General features: G+C 43.5%; 1 protein-coding gene across 2 annotated transcripts in view; it reads right to left on the reverse strand.

Annotated features, from left to right (window-relative positions):
• Positions 1 to 302: 302 nt before the first annotated feature.
• TGFBI (transforming growth factor beta induced) overlaps positions 303 to 19,090 on the reverse strand; it is a 167,031-nt gene continuing 148,243 nt past the window's right edge. Inside the window, exons 16-18 of one of the 2 annotated variants that reach the window (XM_075344546.1) lie at positions 13,421 to 13,445; positions 1,319 to 1,397; positions 303 to 1,046 (exon numbers count right to left, since the gene is read on the reverse strand). In XM_075344546.1, coding sequence (XP_075200661.1) covers positions 1,345 to 1,397; positions 13,421 to 13,445 — 78 coding nt within the window. In that variant the 3' untranslated portion in view covers positions 303 to 1,046; positions 1,319 to 1,344. Of the gene's footprint in view, positions 1,398 to 13,420; positions 13,446 to 19,090 lie in introns of both variants that reach the window. The other variant, XM_075344545.1, reaches the window with a different exon arrangement.

Raw genomic sequence — 19,090 nt, forward strand, 5'->3', positions numbered from 1 at the left:
GCTTCTACCAATTGCCTAAAGCTGATCTGATCCATCATATTACAGCAATGTCATTGGCCAAAATTTGTACGTTTTGATGATGATTTGAATGTGTTTAAAAGTTTAGTTGGTGCTTGATATATTTTATTTCCCCATACCCATATTCTTATTGAAATAAAATAAAGGTGCATTGAGCTATATGAACCAGTGAACATCCCGTTACACATTTTTGTTAATATTGATTTTTAAAAATTTGGAAATAATATGCCTAAAAATAATCTTTTAGACAAATTAAGACATGAAAAATAAAACTAAGAAAGCACTTAATAAAAGGTGTTGTTTATTTTGTACATTTTGTGAATGGTGGGTGCACACTGTGATGGAGACTCTGTCGAGTCAAGGGTATAAAGTACAAAGGTTTAATTCTAAATGACTTAATGGAAAATGAACATATAAAGAACCAATCATCTTAGCAATTAGAATTGTGAAAGAATTGTGTTTATCCTCATCAACCTAACAATGTGCCATAAAACAAACATAACATAAGTAAAAACTCAGATATAAAATACACAAAACACAAGCCATCTAAGCTAGTGCTGCCATTGTCATAGAGAATGTTAAGTCGAAAGTCTGAATAATTGGATTATTATTTAAGTCCTCTTGATATCTTTTTGCAAAGATTTCTATTGTAACTTTTTTATGCTTTCATACTATAATTCAGATACTTTTTTATCACCTCAGAATAATTTGGGGTGATGATAATAAAGATTCTCAAAATCTTTATTATTGAGTTCATTTTTATCATACATAAAGTTTCAGTGTGGATTGGTTACTAACTCAGGAAATTTAGTGAAATACAGACACACTAAGGTTTGTCTTGGGATTGGATATATTGCTAGAATATTTTATCAATATTCAGTCGACCGGGGTCCTCCATTGTGATGAATTATCACTAGAACAATTTTAATTGTGCGTGTGAAAAGTTACATCACTGTCTCTTGATGGCTCCACTTGGCTTTCCATGGAGATGGCATGGGTGATGATTGACTAGAAGCAGAGTTATTTTCCTACAATAATTAAATTAACAATTTAAGAAATTCTGTTGTTTTAAAGAGTTCATAGCTTATAGAACATAAACCAAATAATAGCCCAGAAATAAACCTTTTCTTGTCAACGGGCATTTTTTCTTATGTTATCATATGTCTAGCTAAAACAAGTGCCCCAAGCAACAATACCGGTTAAAACTTATTGACAAAATTTTCAATCATGAAGAAACATATAAAATCCATTTACAAAACCAAGTTACAAAATGTGAATCATGTTATTAAAAAAGAGGCACCAATAGTGATGACTGCGGCTTGATTTTCACTCAGAAGTTCTTTGTTTCATTTTCGACATTAACATAGAATATCCAGGTGCTGAAAAAGATGAAGAAAGTCTGAATATTATTGTACATTCATACATACTGATCATTTTATTTGACTGTGGGAAATGATGTGGGATGTTATGCACTTAACCCCTTCATGACCTCACCAATTTCCATTTATTCATTTTCATTTTTTTTCCCCTTCTTCAAACGGTCATATAACTGTTTTGTTTTTCCATCAATATTGCCGTATGAGGACTTGTATTTTGCGTGACAACTTGTACTTTGGAAGTAAATCATTCAATTTACCATATAGTGTACTAGAAAACTGGAAAAAAATATCCAAAAGCTATGAAATGGCAAAAAAACGGCACTTCCTCAATTTTTTGAGGGGAGGAAGGGTTGGGTGAGTTATTAATTGTGTTCACTATATGGTAAAACTGACCTGGTAGTATGAATGATGATATATATTCCAAATATGTATATTTTTCTATTAATAAGTGCAAAAAAAATTCTGAAATTTCTCAAAAACATTTTTTGCTTTAGGCGCCATTCTCTATTGTAGCGTTTTTATTTTCCGGGATCTGGGGCTAACTGATGGCTTATTTTTTTCACCCTAAGCTGACATTTTTACTGATCCCATATTTAGATAGATGCAATATTTTGATCACCTCTTATTGTAATCTATTGCAATGTTGTGGCAGCCAAAAAACTAAATTTTGACTTATTAAATTTTTTTTCATTACGATGGTTTCCAATCACATTAATGTATTTTATAACTTGATGGATCAGACATTTCTAAATGCAGTGATACCAAATATATGTACAGTATTTTGTTTTTAATCATTATTGTATTTTCAACTGGGCAAACAGGAGGTCATTTGAACTTTTGAGGTTTTTTTATGTTATATATATATATATATATATATATATATATATATATATATATATATACATACATACAGTCATATGAAAAAATTTGGGCACCCCTATTAATGGTAACCTTTTGTCTTTATAACAATTTGGGTTTTTGCAGCAGCTATTTCAGTTTCATATATCTAATAACTGATGGATTCAGTAATATTTCTGGATTGAAATGAGGTTTATTGCACTAACAGAAAATGTGCAATCCGCATTTAAACAAAATTTTACCGGTGCAAAAGTATGGGCACCTCAACATAAAAGTGACATTAATATTTTGTAGATCCTCCTTTGGCAAAAAATAACAGCCTCTAGTCCTGTAACTTTTAATGAGTTCCTGGATCCTGGATAAAGGTATATTTGACCATTCCTGTTTACAAAACAATTCCAGTTCAGTTACCATATTTTTCGGACTATAAGACGCACCTGACCATAAGACGCACCCTGGTTTTAGAGGAGGAAAATAGGAAAATAAAATTTTAACCAAAAAATATAGTCATGACACACTGTTATGGGGCGAGGATCTGCTGCTGACACTGTTATGGGGGTAATGTCCCCAAATTCTCTACTAAGGTACCCCATTCTGATAAGGATCCTCCTGCCTTGTATATGATCCTGCTCATATACCCCCCATCCTGCTAATAATATACCCCCATCCATCCTGCTAATAATATACCTTCCATCCATCCTGCTCATGATATACCCCCATCCATCCTGTTCATGATATACCCCCATCCATCCTGCTCATGATATGCCCCCATCCATCCTGCTCATGATATACCCCCATCCATCCTGCTCATGATATGCCCCCATCCATCCTGCTCATGATATGCCCCCATCCATCCTGCTCATGATATGCCCCCATCCATCCTGCTCATGATATGCCCCCATCCATCCTGCTCATGATATGCCCCCATCCATCCTGCTCAAGATATGTCCCCATCCATCCTGCTCATGAAATGCCCCATCCATCCTGCTCATGAAATGCTCCCATCCATCCTGCTCATGAAATGCCCCCATCCATCCTGCTCATGAAATGCCCCCGTCCATCCTGCTCATGATATGCCCCCATCCATCCTGCTCATGATATGCCCCCATCCAGCCTGCTCAAGATATGCCCCCATCCATCCTGCTCATGAAATGCCCCCATCCATCCTGCTCATGAAATGCCCCCATCCATCCTGCTCATGATATGCCCCCATCCATCCTGCTCATGATATGCCCCCATCCATCCTGCTCATGATATGCCCCCATCCATCCTGCTCATGAAATGCCCCCATCCATCCTGCTCATGAAATGCCCCCATCCATCCTGCTCATGATATGCCCCCATCCATCCTGCTCATGATATACCCCCATCTATCCTGCTCATGATATGCCCCCATCTATCCTGCTCATGATATGCCCCCATCCATCCTGCTCATGATATGCCCCATCCATCCTGCTCATGATATGCCCCCATCCATCCTGCTCATGAAATGCCCCATCCATCCTGCTCATGATATGCCCCCATCCATCCTGCTCAAGATATGTCCCCATCCATCCTGCTCATGAAATGCCCCCATCCATCCTGCTCATGAAATGCCCCCATCCATCCTGCTCATGAAATGCCCCCATCCATCCTGCTCATGAAATGCCCCCATCCATCCTGCTCATGATATGCCCCCATCCATCCTGCTCATGATATGCCCCCATCCATCCTGCTCAAGATATGCCCCCATCCATCCTGCTCATGAAATGCCCCCATCCATCCTGCTCATGAAATGCCCCCATCCATCCTGCTCATAATATGCCCCCATCCATCCTGCTCATGATATGCCCCCATCCATCCTGCTCATGATATGCCCCCATCCATCCTGCTCATGAAATGCCCCCATCCATCCTGCTCATGAAATGCCCCCATCCATCCTGCTCATGATATGCCCCCATCCATCCTGCTCATGATATACCCCCATCTATCCTGCTCATGATATACCCCCATCCATCCTGCTCATGATATGCCCCCATCCATGCTGCTCATGATATGCCCCCATCCATCCTGCTCATGATATGCCCCCATCCATCCTGCTCATGATATGCCCCCATCCATCCTGCTCATGATATGCCCCCATCCATCCTGCTCATGATATACCCCCATCTATCCTGCTCATGATATGCCCCCATCTATCCTGCTCATGATATGCCCCCATCCATCCTGCTCATGATATGCCCCATCCATCCTGCTCATGATATGCCCCCATCCATCCTGCTCATGAAATGCCCCATCCATCCTGCTCATGATATGCCCCCATCCATCCTGCTCAAGATATGTCCCCATCCATCCTGCTCATGAAATGCCCCCATCCATCCTGCTCATGAAATGCCCCCATCCATCCTGCTCATGAAATGCCCCCATCCATCCTGCTCATGAAATGCCCCCATCCATCCTGCTCATGATATGCCCCCATCCATCCTGCTCATGATATGCCCCCATCCATCCTGCTCAAGATATGCCCCCATCCATCCTGCTCATGAAATGCCCCCATCCATCCTGCTCATGAAATGCCCCCATCCATCCTGCTCATAATATGCCCCCATCCATCCTGCTCATGATATGCCCCCATCCATCCTGCTCATGATATGCCCCCATCCATCCTGCTCATGAAATGCCCCCATCCATCCTGCTCATGAAATGCCCCCATCCATCCTGCTCATGATATGCCCCCATCCATCCTGCTCATGATATACCCCCATCTATCCTGCTCATGATATACCCCCATCCATCCTGCTCATGATATGCCCCCATCCATGCTGCTCATGATATGCCCCCATCCATCCTGCTCATGATATGCCCCCATCCATCCTGCTCATGATATGCCCCCATCCATCCTGCTCATGATATGCCCCCATCCATCCTGCTCATGATATGCCCCCATCCATCCTGCTCAAGATATGCCCCCATCCATCCTGCTCATGAAATGCCCCATCCATCCTGCTCATGAAATGCCCCCATCCATCCTGCTCATGAAATGCCCCCATCCATCCTGCTCATGATATGCCCCCATCCATTCTGCTCATGATATGCCCCCATCCATCCTGCTCAAGGTATGCCCCCATCCATCCTGCTCATGAAATGCCCCCATCCATCCTGCTCATGAAATGCCCCCATCCATCCTGCTCATGATATGACCCCATCCATCCTGCTCATGATATGCCCCCATCCATCCTGCTCATGATATGCCCCCATCCATCCTGCTCATGAAATGCCCCCATCCATCCTGCTCATGAAATGCCTCCATCCATCCTGCTCATGAAATGCCCCCATCCATCCTGCTCATGATATGCCCCCATCCATCCTGCTCATGATATGCCCTCATCCATCCTGCTCATGATATACCCCCATCCATCCTGCTCATGATATACCCCCATCCATCCTGCTCATGATATGCCCCCATCCATCCTGCTCATGAAATGCCCCCATCCATCCTGCTCATGAAATGCCCCCATCCATCCTGCTCATGATATGCCCCCATCCATCCTGCTCATGATATGCCCCCATCCATCCTGCTCATGATATGCCCCCATCCATCCTGCTCATGAAATGCCCCCATCCATCCTGCTCATGATATGCCCCCATCCATCCTGCTCATGATATGCCCCCATCCATCCTGCTCATGATATGCCCCCATCCATCCTGCTCATGAAATACCCCCATCCATCCTGCTCATGAAATGCCCCCATCCATCCTGCTCATGAAATGCCCCCATCCATCCTGCTCATGATATACCCCCATCCTGGTAAATGGCGTGTATCCTGTTGCACAGGAAAAAAAAAATAAACGTTTATACTTACCTTTCCTCACTCCCTGAAGCACCGATCTCTGTCTCAGCTGCAGCGCCGCTGTGTGGAGCCGTCACCATTGTCTGCAGCATCGCGTCTTCCTGTCTGTGCCGGCGGTAAGCTGATCGATTCTGGTGGATACTAGCGGCGCGCACAGCGATGACGTTATCGCGGTGCGCGCCGCTAGTGTCCAGATCAGCTGACCGCCGGCACAGACAGGAAGACGCGATGCTGCAGGGGGGCGGCTCCACACACGGTGACGGGTGAGTACACTGATTCACTGCACCCCGCGCTGATAATGATGCACGGGGGGCAGTGAATACAGCCGCACATGATCACTCCAGGCTGTAGTTGCCAGGGGTGATCACGGCCGGCTGCTAATTATGCATGCACCCCCCCGCCAATCACCCCGCCCACCTGTCAGCGCCGGTTTCGCTGAGAGATGATGGGCGGGAGGATGGGCGTGCATATGTAATGAGCGGGCCCACGTGGTCACGGCAGGCTTCTGCAGGCTGCTACAGCTTGCTGGTGCCGCCGATGACCCGCTCCACCGCGGCACCCTCATTCCCCGCACCCGCAACCTTATAGTCAGACCATAAGACGCACCCCCCACTTTCCCCCAACATTTGGGGGGAAAAAAGTGCGTCTTATGGTCCGAAAAATACGGTAAGTTTGATGGTCGCCGAGCATGGACAGCATGCTTCAAATCATCCCACAGATTTTCAATGATATTCAGGTCTGGAGACTGGGATGGCCATTCCAGAACCTTGTAATTGTTCCTCTGCATGAATGCCTGAGTAGATTTGGAGCGGTGCTTTGGATCATTGTCTTGCTGAAATATCCATCCCCTGTGTAACTACAACTTCGTCACTTATTCTTGCACATTATTGTCAAGAATCTGCTGATACTGAGTTGAATCCATGGGACCCTAACCTTTCACAAGATTCCCGGTGCCGGCATTGGCCACACAGCCCAAAAGCATGACCTCCACCAAATTTTACTGTGGGTAGCAAGTGCTTTTCTTGGAATGCTGTGTTTTTTTGCCTCCATGCATAACGCCTTTTTGTATGACCAAACAACTCAATCTTTGTTTCATCAGTCCACGGGACCTTCTTCCAAAATGTAACTGGCTTGTCTAAATGTGCTTTTGCATACCTCAGGAGACTGTTTGTGGCGTGCTTGCAGAAACTGCTTCTTTCGTATCACTCTCCCATACAGCTTCTCCTTGTGCAAAGTGCGCTGTATTGTTGACCAATGCACATTGACACCATCTGCAGCAAGATGATGCTGCAGGTCTTTGGAGGTGGTCTGTGGATTGTCCTTGACTGTTCTCACCATTCTTCTTCTCTGCCTTTCTGATATTTTTCTTGGCCTGCCACTTCTGGGCTTAACAAGAATTGTACCTGTGTTCTTCCATTTCCTTACTATGTTCCTCACAGTGGAAACTGACAGTTTAAATCTCTGAGACAACTTTTTGTATCCTTCCCCTGAACAACTATGTTGAATAATCTTTGTTTTCAGATCATTTGAGAGTTGTTTTGAGGAGCCCATGATGCCACTCTTCATAGGAGATTCGAATAGGAGAACAACTTGCAAGTGGCCACCTTAAATACATTTTCTCATGATTGGATACACCTGCCTATGAAGTTCAAAGCTCAATGAGGTTACAAAACCAATTTAGTGCTTTAGTAAGTCAGTAAAAAGTAGTTAGGAGTGTTCAAATCAAGAAATTGATAAGGGTGCCCATACTTTTGCACCAGTCAAATTTTGTTTAAATGCGGAGTGCACATTTTCTGTTAGTACAATAAACCTCATTTCAACCCAGAAATATTACTGAGTCCATCAGTTATTAGATATATGAAACTGAAATAGCTGTTGCAAAAACCCAAATTGTTATAAAGAAAAAAGGTTAACATCAATAGGGGTGTCCAAACTCTTTCATATATATATATATATATATATATATATATATATATATATATATATATATACATATATACATACACACACACACCGTGTGCAGAATTATTAGGCAAATTAGTATTTTGATCACATGATACTTTATATACATGTTGTCCTACTCCAAGCTGTATAGGCTTGAGAGCCAACTACCAATTACGTAAATCAGGTGATGTGCATCTCTGTAATGAGGTGAGGTGTGGTGTAATGACATCAACACCCTATATAAGGTGTGCTTAATTATTAGGCAATGTCCTTTCCTTTGGCAAAATGGGTCAGAAGTGAGATTTGACGGGCTCTGAAAAGTCTAAAATTGTGAGATGTCTTGCATAGGGATGAAGCAGTCTTGAAATTGCCAAACTTTTGAATCATGATCACAAACAATCAAGCGTTTCATGGTAAATAGCCAACAGGGTCGAAAGAAGCATGTTGGGCAAAAAAGGCGCAAAATAACTGCCCAGGAATTGAGGAAAATCAAGCGTGAAGCTGTCAAGATGCCATTTGCCACCAGTTTGGCCATATTTCAGAGCTGCAACATTACTGGACTATCAAAAAGTACAAGGTGTGCCATACTCAGGGACATGGCCAAGGTAAGGAAGGCTGAAAAACGACCACCTTTGAACAAGAAACATAAAATAAAACATCAAGACTAGGCCAAGAAATATCTTAAGACTGATTTTTCAAAGGTTTTATGGACTGATGAAATGAGAGTTACTCTTGATGGGCCAGATGGATGGGCCAGAGGCTAGATCAGTAAAGGGCAGAGAGCTCCACTCCGACTCAGATGCCAGCAAGATGGAGGTGGGGTACTGGTATGGGCTGGTATCATCAAAGATGAACTTGTGGGACCTTTTTGGGATGAGCATGGAGTGAATCTCAACTCCCAGACCTACTGCCAGTTTCTAGAAGACCACTTCAAGCAGTGGTACAGGAAGAAGATGGTATCGTTCAATAAAAATATGATTTTCATGCAGAACAATGCTCCATCACTTGCATCCAACTACTCCACAGCGTGGCTGGCCAGTAATGGTCTAAAAGATGAAAAATAATGACATGGCCCCCTTTTTCACCTGATCTGAACCCCATATAGAACCTGTTGTCCCTCATAAAATGTGAGATCTACAGGGAGGGAAAACAGTACACCATTTGGAACAGTGTCTGGGAGGCTGTGGTGGCTGCTGCACGCAATGTTGATCGTAAACAGATCAAGCAACTGATAGAATCTATGGATGATAGGCTGTTGAATGTCATCATAAAGAAAGGTGGCTATATTGGTCACTAATGTTTTTGGGTTTTGTTTTTGCATGTCAGAAATGTTTATTTCTAAATTTTGTGCAGTTATATTGGTTTGCCTGGTGAAAATAAACAAGTGAGATGGGAATATATTTGGTTTTTATTAAGTTGCCTAATAATTCTGCACAGTAATAGTTACCTGCAAAAACAGATATCCTCCTAAGATAGCCAAACCTAAAAAAAAAACCACTCCAACTTCCAAAAATATTAAGCTTTGATATCTATGAGTCCTTCGGGTTGATTGAGAACATACAGTTAGGTCCAGAAATATTTGGACAGTGACACAAGTTTTGTTATTTTAGCTGTTTACAAAAACATGTTCAGAAATACAATTATATATATAATATGGGCTGAAAGTGCACACTCCCAGCTGCAATATGAGAGTTTTCACATCCAAATCGGAGAAAGGGTTTAGGAATCATAGCTCTGTAATGCATAGCCTCCTCTTTTTCAAGGGACCAAAAGTAATTGGACAAGGGACTCTAAGGGCTGCAATTAACTCTGAAGGCATCTCCCTCGTTAACCTGTAATCAATGAAGTAGTTAAAAGGTCTGGGGTTGATTACAGATGTGTGGTTTTGCATTTGGAAGCTGTTGCTGTGACCAGACAACATGCGGTCTAAGGAACTCTCAATTGAGGTGAAGCAGAACATCCTGAGGCTGAAAAAAAAGAAAAAATCCATCAGAGAGATAGATAGCAGACATGCTTGGAGTAGCAAAATCAACAGTCGGGTACATTCTGAGAAAAAAGGAATTGACTGTTGAGCTTGGGAACTCAAAAAGGCCTGGGCGTCCACGGATGACAACAGTGGTGGATGATCGCCGCATACTTTCTTTGGTGAAGAAGAACCCGTTCACAACATCAACTGAAGTCCAGAACACTCCACTCCAGAACACAGTAAATACAAAGGGTTCACATCTAGATGCAAACCATTCATCAATTCCAAAAATAGACAGGCCAGAGTTAAATTTGCTGAAAAACACCTCATGAAGCCAGCTCAGTTCTGGAAAGTATTCTATGGACAGATGAGACCAAGATCAACCTGTACCAGAATGATGGGAAGAAAAAAGTTTGGAGAAGAAAGGGAACGGCACATGATCCAAGGCACACCACATCCTCTGTAAAACATGGTGGAGGCAACGTGATGGCATGGGCATGCATGGCTTTCAATGGCACTGGGTCACTTGTTTATTGATGACATAACAGCAGACAAGAGTAGCCGGATGAATTCTGAAGTGTACCGGGATATACTTTCAGCCCAGATTCAGCCAAATGCCACAAAGTTGATCGGACGGCGCTTCATAGTACAGATGGACAGTGACCCCCAAGCATACAGCCAAAGCTACCCAGGAGTTCATGAGTGCAAAAAAGTGGAACATTCTGCAATGGCCAAGTCAATCACCAGATCTTAACCCAATTGAGCATGCATTTCACTTGCTCAAATCCAGACTTAAGACGGAAAGACCCACAAACAAGCAAGACCTGAAGGCTGCGGCTGTAAAGGCCTGGCAAAGCATTAAGAAGGAGGAAACCCAGCGTTTGGTGATGTCCATGGGTTCCAGACTTAAGGCAGTGATTGCCTCCAAAGGATTCGCAACAAAATATTGAAAATAAAAATATTTTGTTTGGGTTTGGTTTATTAGTCCAATTACTTTTTACCTCCTAAAATGTGGAGTGTTTGTAAAGAAATGTGTACAATTCCTACAATTTCTATCAGATATTTTTGTTCAAACCTTCAAATTAAACGTTACAATCTGCACTTGAATTCTGTTGTAGAGGTTTCATTTCAAGTCCAATGTGGTGGCATGCAGAGCCCAACTCGCGAAAATTGTGTCACTGTCCAAATATTTCTGGACCTAACGGTAGTTGTTGATCAATAGTAAATAAAATCCTCTAAGGCTATGTGCTCATGGGGATAGTGTCCTGCGGATATATCTGCAGAACATTCCGCAGGTGCTCCCAGGAAACAGCACCACAACTGTTGTCTGTTTCCATGCTGCGGAATGTCCTGCGGATATGGTGCGGGCATTCTACATTGAGGATACAGTACCATGGCTTCGGCACTGCATCCTCAATGCAGAACAAGTGCTACAGTGATCGGGGGAGTTCAAACTTACCTCCATCATGCAGCACCTCGCTTTCCGGCAACCGGGTCACTCTCTCAGCGTCTGCCGGAGATGGTGGGCGGGCCTGAACTAGCTCCGGCTGTCACATGACCGGAGCTCGTGCAGGCTCCGCCCACCTCTTCCTTCCTGTACCTGGATTCACCGCGCTCCTGTACACCGGACGGAGAAAGTGACTCTGGTGAGGCAGGTAAGTATATGGGACCCTGCGGAGAAATCCGCAACAATAATTGACATGCTGCAGATTTTTCCGCACGAAAATCTGCACGATTTCCGCTGCGGAAAAATCCGCAGCGTGGGCTCAGCATTTCCCAAATGCCATAGAAATTGCTGGGGAGTAGCTGTGCTGCAGATTTCCGGAAAATCCGCGGCTTTTCCGCGAGAAATCCGCGGCAAAATCCACGCATTTTCCGCAGCGTGGGCACATAGCCTTAGATACAACTTGCCTAGTAATTCTGCACACGGTGTATATATATATATTATATATATATATATATATATATATATACATATATATATATATAATATATATAATTTTTATTTTTTTTAAGATATTCAGTTTTTATTGTATTCACAACTTCAAGCCCCTTATGGGTACTAGTGATCATCCAATCGCTTGTGCAAAACATAGCAGTGCATTAGGCATTCCTGCACTACCCTGCCTCTCCACAGCAGGGAAGCCAACTCACTTACCGCCGTGGCTGGACGGCGTTGTTACCCGCACTCCCACAGCCATTCATGTGCTTGTTTGCCTCCTCCTTCTGGGGCTTGTGAATGCCACACAGGTCCCCCGAAAATCGGCCAAGGGCGCATGCGTGTGCACTTGCTTGCTCTTAAAGGGGCTGTGTGCTATTTCTCAGAAGTGCCTGCTGCCTATGGCTAAGAGGCAAATGGTACTTAAGGCATCCTCCCACTAGGCAGATTGCCTGTGCAACACCATTAGTTAGTCATTTTACCAGTCTGCTACCTAGTTGTCAGGTCCCGTGCTTCTGTCCCGTTACCTAGAACTGTGTCCCTTCCCATACCGGTCTGACCCTGTCATGCCCACCATATCTGTCTGCTCCAGCTGTCCTGCCTGCCACAGTCATCCAGGCTGCACCTGTCTGCACTAGAGAATACAGAGCTGATGATAAGGTAAGAAAAAGGACCGCACTCCTTCGCTGTGCTGGAAACTTTATTCAGACAGGTGCAAGGTAAAAGGCTGGAGGCAACCGGTATGTCAGCTCCTGCTATGGATGATGGCCGTTTTGCCTATTGATTAGGCTTCCATGGGTCATGTGGACCCGTGGAAGCCTAATCAATAGGCGAAATGGCTGTCGTCCATAGCAGGAGCTGACATACAGGTTGCCTCCAGCCTTCTACCTTGCACCTGTCTGAATAAAGTTTCCAGCACAGCGAAGGAGTGTGGTCGTTTTTCTTACCTTATCATCCTTGGATCTTGTACTGTGACGCGCACCCCGCTCTGGACTGAATCACTGGCAAGTAAATACCCTGGGCATATGCGGTACCGCAGGCGACAGGCAGTGGTGCACGACCACTCTTTATTTGTGCACTAGAGAATACACCCTGCACCTGTGTCCATCTCTGCGTTTCTGTCCTGGGGGTCAGCTGTCATAGTCCCGGACACTGCCCTGGGAGTGGCAGCTGGCTTCCACATTGGTGATCGCTTAGTCCAGCTCCTGCCACGTCAGGGTAAACTCGGGTCCATTCTGTGGTCCAGTGGGTCCACTTCTACTACTGCTCGCTCCAACATTGGTGAGTGTTATAATATGCATAGATAGTAAGTCTTCTATTCTTGGCTTTTCTGAATGCTTCTTTTTTCTTCAGGTTGGCAATTTCTCAGATTGATGTGAATTCCCACAAGGGTTTGCACAGAAGCAGAATAGTATTTTATCAAACATCCTATGTCACATTTGAAACCATCACACATTGTTCATTTTAGAAGAATATAACATATTTACCTAGTCGGGCATGTCTTTGAGACACCTAGAGTAAATAAAAGATATATTTGTGAATAGGATTATTTGCACTGAACATCGCTATTCTGTCACATGATTGATGATTCCATATTGTTTTTTGCTCTAGTCTGGGAAAGAATTTGTAAGATCAATAATAGCTTAGTTTCACGCTACATCCCATTCTGAATAGTGTGATGCTGAAGTTTAAATACTGCAACAATACACTGGGTGGTTTGCCATGAAGATGCTGGAGGACTCTAAACAGAGTTTATTTACACATTTTTCATCTGCGATCTTGGTATATAATGCACCAGACTGCGACGTGTAAGCAACCCCACACTGTGACTTGTTTGCTAAGTAAACATTGACGGGTTTCATTGATTTTTTTTCAAGAAACATACCCCTTCTTACTTACAAAGTATATACATTTGCTATTTTGTCTAAATAACTAAATAAAGCATCTGGAAGCTTAAGGAGCCATGAGCCATTTAAAAAGAAAAGAAAAAGAAAACGTGAAAGGTATTACAGATACAATCAGTATTATTTAGCCACCATTGTAATTTAAGTTTATTAGCATAACTTATAAAAATTTCAGGTGATAAACTTAAATTACATATATAATTAAATTAAAACTTTAACCTAATATATATAAAGCAGAGTGTGTGTGTGTGTGTGTGTGTGTGTGTGTGTGTGTGTGTGTGTGTGTATGTATGTATGTATGTATGTATGCATGTATGTATGTATGTATGTATGTATATATCCACTAAAGGAATCCGCACGGTCACATTTACAATCACAAAATTTTGCACAGACGCCTCATGTGACTCAGGGAACGTCATAAAACATCATAAAATATAATTTCGGGCTTTACAGTTACTCTCCAAAAAACCTGCCTCCATTAAAGTGAATGGAGGTGGGAGCTACAAGGGTATTAATAGCAGCTGTGAGTGGTTGCTATAGGAACAAAATAAATTGTTAGTATAAGAAGCTTATGTGTGAAGTAATAAGATGTCGGTGAGGAGACGGATAGAGACAAAAAGACAGAGACAAGCTGTGTGAATGCACGGCCCTGTGGAGCGCTAAGAAGGAGATGGAGGGTTTCTTGCTTGAATTCCTTTATTTCTTAATACCACAACGTGTTTCGATATATAATAGTATATCTTCATCAGGTAGATATTAGATTAAACAGAGGAAGTGACATATAAAAGGAGTCAGTAGCTGCCTATTGGTTGTTCCAATTAACATATTAACTGGCAGATTTTAACCCCTGCTAAGCAGACAATTAATTTCAATTATAAAAAATTACAAATCCTTAATATGGATGGTATAACAAACATATAAATTAAACCATAATATATATATATATATATATATATATATATATATATATATACGGTATATATATATATAATATAGCTGGTCTACAACCTTTATTTAAAAAAAAACAAAACTATATATATATATATATATATATATATATATATATATATATATATATATATATATATATATATAGAGATAGATAGATAGATATAGATACAGATAAATTGCAATGAAAGAATATCACGTGCAATAAAATAGCCATACTAACAGCACTGGTTCACCATAAGAAGACCAAACACAAAAACCCATGAGAAGATAGTAGCTGCAAATTTATCTCCTATTTTACTATCCTCTCTCATTATCAGTGCTTGGCAACATTTTTAATGTTCAAAATTAGACCTTTGGGGTGTAAGGTCCCCAATTTATAAATCCAATAACTCTCGCGTCTTTTTAACCTCTCTGATCGATCAGGACCAGAGTTCGCCACATGATCAATAATAATTAGTCTTAGTTGTTTAAGGTCAGGGGTGGGATTCAGCCGGTTCTGTCCGGTTCAGGAGCGCCGGTTGTTAAAATAGCAGCCGGTGCCCCAAACTGGCAAGAAACAGCTCCGGCGATCCGGTTCCCTGTATTCATTTGTGTTAGTGTCTCTTTAAGACACTAGCACAAATGAATCCCCGCACCTCCGCGCCGCACTTCCGGGTACAGTGGAGCCTGTCTGCTCCCTGACCCGGCGTGCAGCAACGCGCTGAAGCTGCAAAGGTCATGGCAGTGTGAGGAGGTAGCTCCTCCTGCTGTCGTCTGCCAGCGTCAGTGTTCAGAGTGCCACGGAGGACGGGAGACAGAGGAGAGGCTGCTGATGCTTGGATCAGGTAAGCGCTCAGTGAGCTGAAGAGGCAGGGAGAGGGGCAGCATAAGATGGCAGCTATATGGGGAGAGAAGCCGCATAAAGATGGGGGCTATATGGGAAAAGGAGCCATATGGGACAGGATCTGCATGGGAAAAGGAGCACATGGGATGAGATCTGCAGAAGGAAAGAGGCCATAATGGGATGGGATCTGCAGGGGGAAAGAGGCCATAATGGGATGGGATCTGCAGGGGGAAAGAGGCCATAATGGGATGGGATCTGCAGGGGAAAAGGAGCACATGGGATGAGATCTGCAGGGGAAAGAGGCCATAATGGGATGGGATCTGCAGGGGGAAAGAGGCCGTAATGGGATGGGATCTGCAGGGGGAAAGAGGCCATAATGGGATGGGATCTGCAGGGGGAAAGAGGCCATAATGGGATGGGATCTGCAGGGGGAAAGAGGCCATAATGGGATGGGATCTGCAGGGGGAAAGAGGCCATAATGGGATGGGATCTGCAGGGGGAAAGAGGCCACAATGGGATGGGATATGAAGGGGAAAGAGGCCATAATGGGATGGGATCTGAAAGAGAAAGAGTCCATAATGGGATGGGATCTGCAGGGGTGGGAGAGACCACATGGGATGGGATCTGTAGGGGGAAAGCAGCCACATGGGATGAGATCTGTATGGGGAAGGTCATCCGTTTGCAGGGCTCCTTTAGTAATTTTAAAAATTGTAGAAAAAACGTTTAATACATTATGACTGACAGTGACTGGAACAACTGGTACTGGACAGGAGAGTGAAGGTATAGGAGGGTAAGAAGGCAAAAGAGACTAGACTTTAAATTACTTAGATTTTTTGGTTGAGGAAAATGCGTGAAAATGGGTGTGGCTAACAAAATGGGTGTGGTTACAGAATGGGTGTAGTTTTCAAATGGGCGGGGTTAACAGAGAACTATTGTTAAAAATTTGAATCCCACCCCTGTTTAGGGTCCTTCTTGTGTGTAGGACAAAAATGTCTAGATAGACTGTGTTGTTGGTATCCACTCCTAATGTTGGATCTGTGTTTATTTAATCTAGCATTCATGGTTTGCACAGTGCGTCCCAGCCGCATGTGCATTCCAGCAGATAAACAACATCGGTGCTTTGGCAGGTCAATTTAAATTTAATTGGATAAGAAGAGCCCGTAGTGCGAAATGTGAAAATAGGGACTTTGTCCCCAATAATTTCACAACACAGGCATCTAGGGGTATTACAACAGAAGCACCCATTGACTGTTGGAGCAGTTGTAGGGTTGAATTACTTGGGGCTACTAAATTACGTAGACTAAAGGGGGCTTTACATGCAACAACATCGCTAACGAGATGTCATTGGGGTCACGGAATTCGTGATGCACATCCGGCCTCATTAGCGACGTCATTGCGTGTGAAACATACGAACGACCGCGCACGATAAAAAATACTCACCTAATCGTTGATCGTTGACACGTCGTTCAAATCCCAAATATTGTTGATGGTGCTGGATGCAGGTTGTTCATCATTCCTGAGGCAGCACACATCGCTACATGTGACACCCCAGGAACGACGAATAACACTGTACCTGCGTCCTCCAGCAACGAGGTGGGCGTGACTTTCCTGCGGCTTCTCTCCGCCCCTCCGCTTCAATTTGACGGCTGCCATATGACGTCGCTGTGAGTGTAGAAAAGAGGCAGTTCGCCGGCCACGGTGACGTCATTAGGCAGGTAAGTACGTGTGATGGGTGCTAGCGATATTGTGCGCCACGGGCAGCGATTTGCCCGTGACACACAAACGACAGGGGCGGGTGCTTTCACGAGTGACATCGCTAGCAATGTCGCTGCGGGTAAAGCAGCCTTAATGTTCCTACGATAAATAATAGAGGGTTTAGGAGGGATCCGGCCTTGCAAAAGAGGATCACCTTGCAGAATGAACCAATATTTTTTCAACAAATCATGGATTTGAACTCTAGAATGACAAAAAGTCGTTATTAAGCTCCATGTGCTAAATCCCGAATTGGTATTGCACTTTTTACCAGTGTTATTATTGATCTTGTTAATACAAGAATCCTGAGAAAATGTGGCCGTCTTCTCGAATGCCTCTTTAAACAGTTTTGATGGATAACCCTTTTGTATAAACCTCATACGTAGAAGACCTGATTCCTTGATGAAGTCATCATCACTGGTGCTGTTTTTCCTCACCCTCCAGTATTGACCATATGGGATGTTGGTGATCCAACTAGGGAGGTGTCCACTTTCAAACCTCAAATAGCTATTTACATCTACCTGCTTGAAGTGTGTTGAGGTGGACACCCCCCCCCTATGTTCATCCAGCCTTATCAATAGGTCCAAAAACTAGAGAGTGCTGGAAGAAACTGCAGCAGTGAAGACAAGTCCCCTGGTATTAATGTTAAGTTAAGAGAGGAAGGAATCTGCTTCTTCCCTAGTGCCTTTCCAAATTAAGAACACGTCGTCTATGAAACGACAATAATAGATTAGATATCCCTTAGACAGAGGGGACTGTGCGATGTGGACAGACTCAAATGCCCCATAAATAAGTTGGCATAACTGAGGGCGAATCTCGTCCCTATTGCACAACCCCTCCTCTGGCGGTAGCAGCTAGTTTGAAAGGTGAATATGTTGTTAGTCAAGATGGATTCAATAGCTGCCAAAAGGAATGTTTTTTTCTCCTCTTTCATTAGGGAGTCATTGTCAAGATGTTTTTTGACAGTGGCAAGGCCCGATGATGTGTAATATTGCTATACAAGGATGAAACATCCATCGTGATGATGAGACAGCCTCCTAAAGGTTACAATTTGTTTAGTTCATTAATGAGTTGAGAGGAGTCTTTCAAATATGATGGTAGTTGCATAACTCACGGCAGGAGCTGCTTTAAGCCTGAGGCTGCTTATCTTCCCTCTGGGCTCGGCGGTGACTCGGATTCCATGTGACCGGTCACATGACTGCCCTGCAGGACACAGACGACTCAGGCAGAGGAATACTTTAGTGGTGATTGGGAATTTGCCCAGCTCCACAACCATTGCTGTAACCAGGGTTGTGCAGGGTTGCACAACCTCCTCAGGTGAGCGGCTACACTTTAACAACATCTAATGTGTCCCTGAAATTCTTCACATGCACTCCTCCTTTCTCCTCCTGTGTACTTAGAAAGACAGAGACAGACAGAGAGAAAAAGAGAGGGAGACAGGGAAAGAGACAGACAGGAAAAGAGACAGAGACACAGTCAAAGAAACAGAAAGAGGCAGACAGACCCAGACAGAGACAGACAGACATGCTAAAGAGACAGGCAGACAGGAAAAGAGACAAAGAGAGACAGAGACAGAAAGGGAAAGAGACGGACAGACAGGGAAAGAGACAGAGACAAGGAAAGAGACAAGGAAAGAGACAAGGAAAGAGACAGGGAAAGAGACAGGGAAAGAAACAAGGAAAGAGACAGGGAAAGAGACAGGGAAAGAGACAAAAACAGGGAAAGAG

This window comes from Anomaloglossus baeobatrachus, chromosome 4 (assembly GCF_048569485.1).
Source record: "Anomaloglossus baeobatrachus isolate aAnoBae1 chromosome 4, aAnoBae1.hap1, whole genome shotgun sequence".
Taxonomy (NCBI): Eukaryota; Metazoa; Chordata; class Amphibia; order Anura; family Aromobatidae; genus Anomaloglossus; species Anomaloglossus baeobatrachus.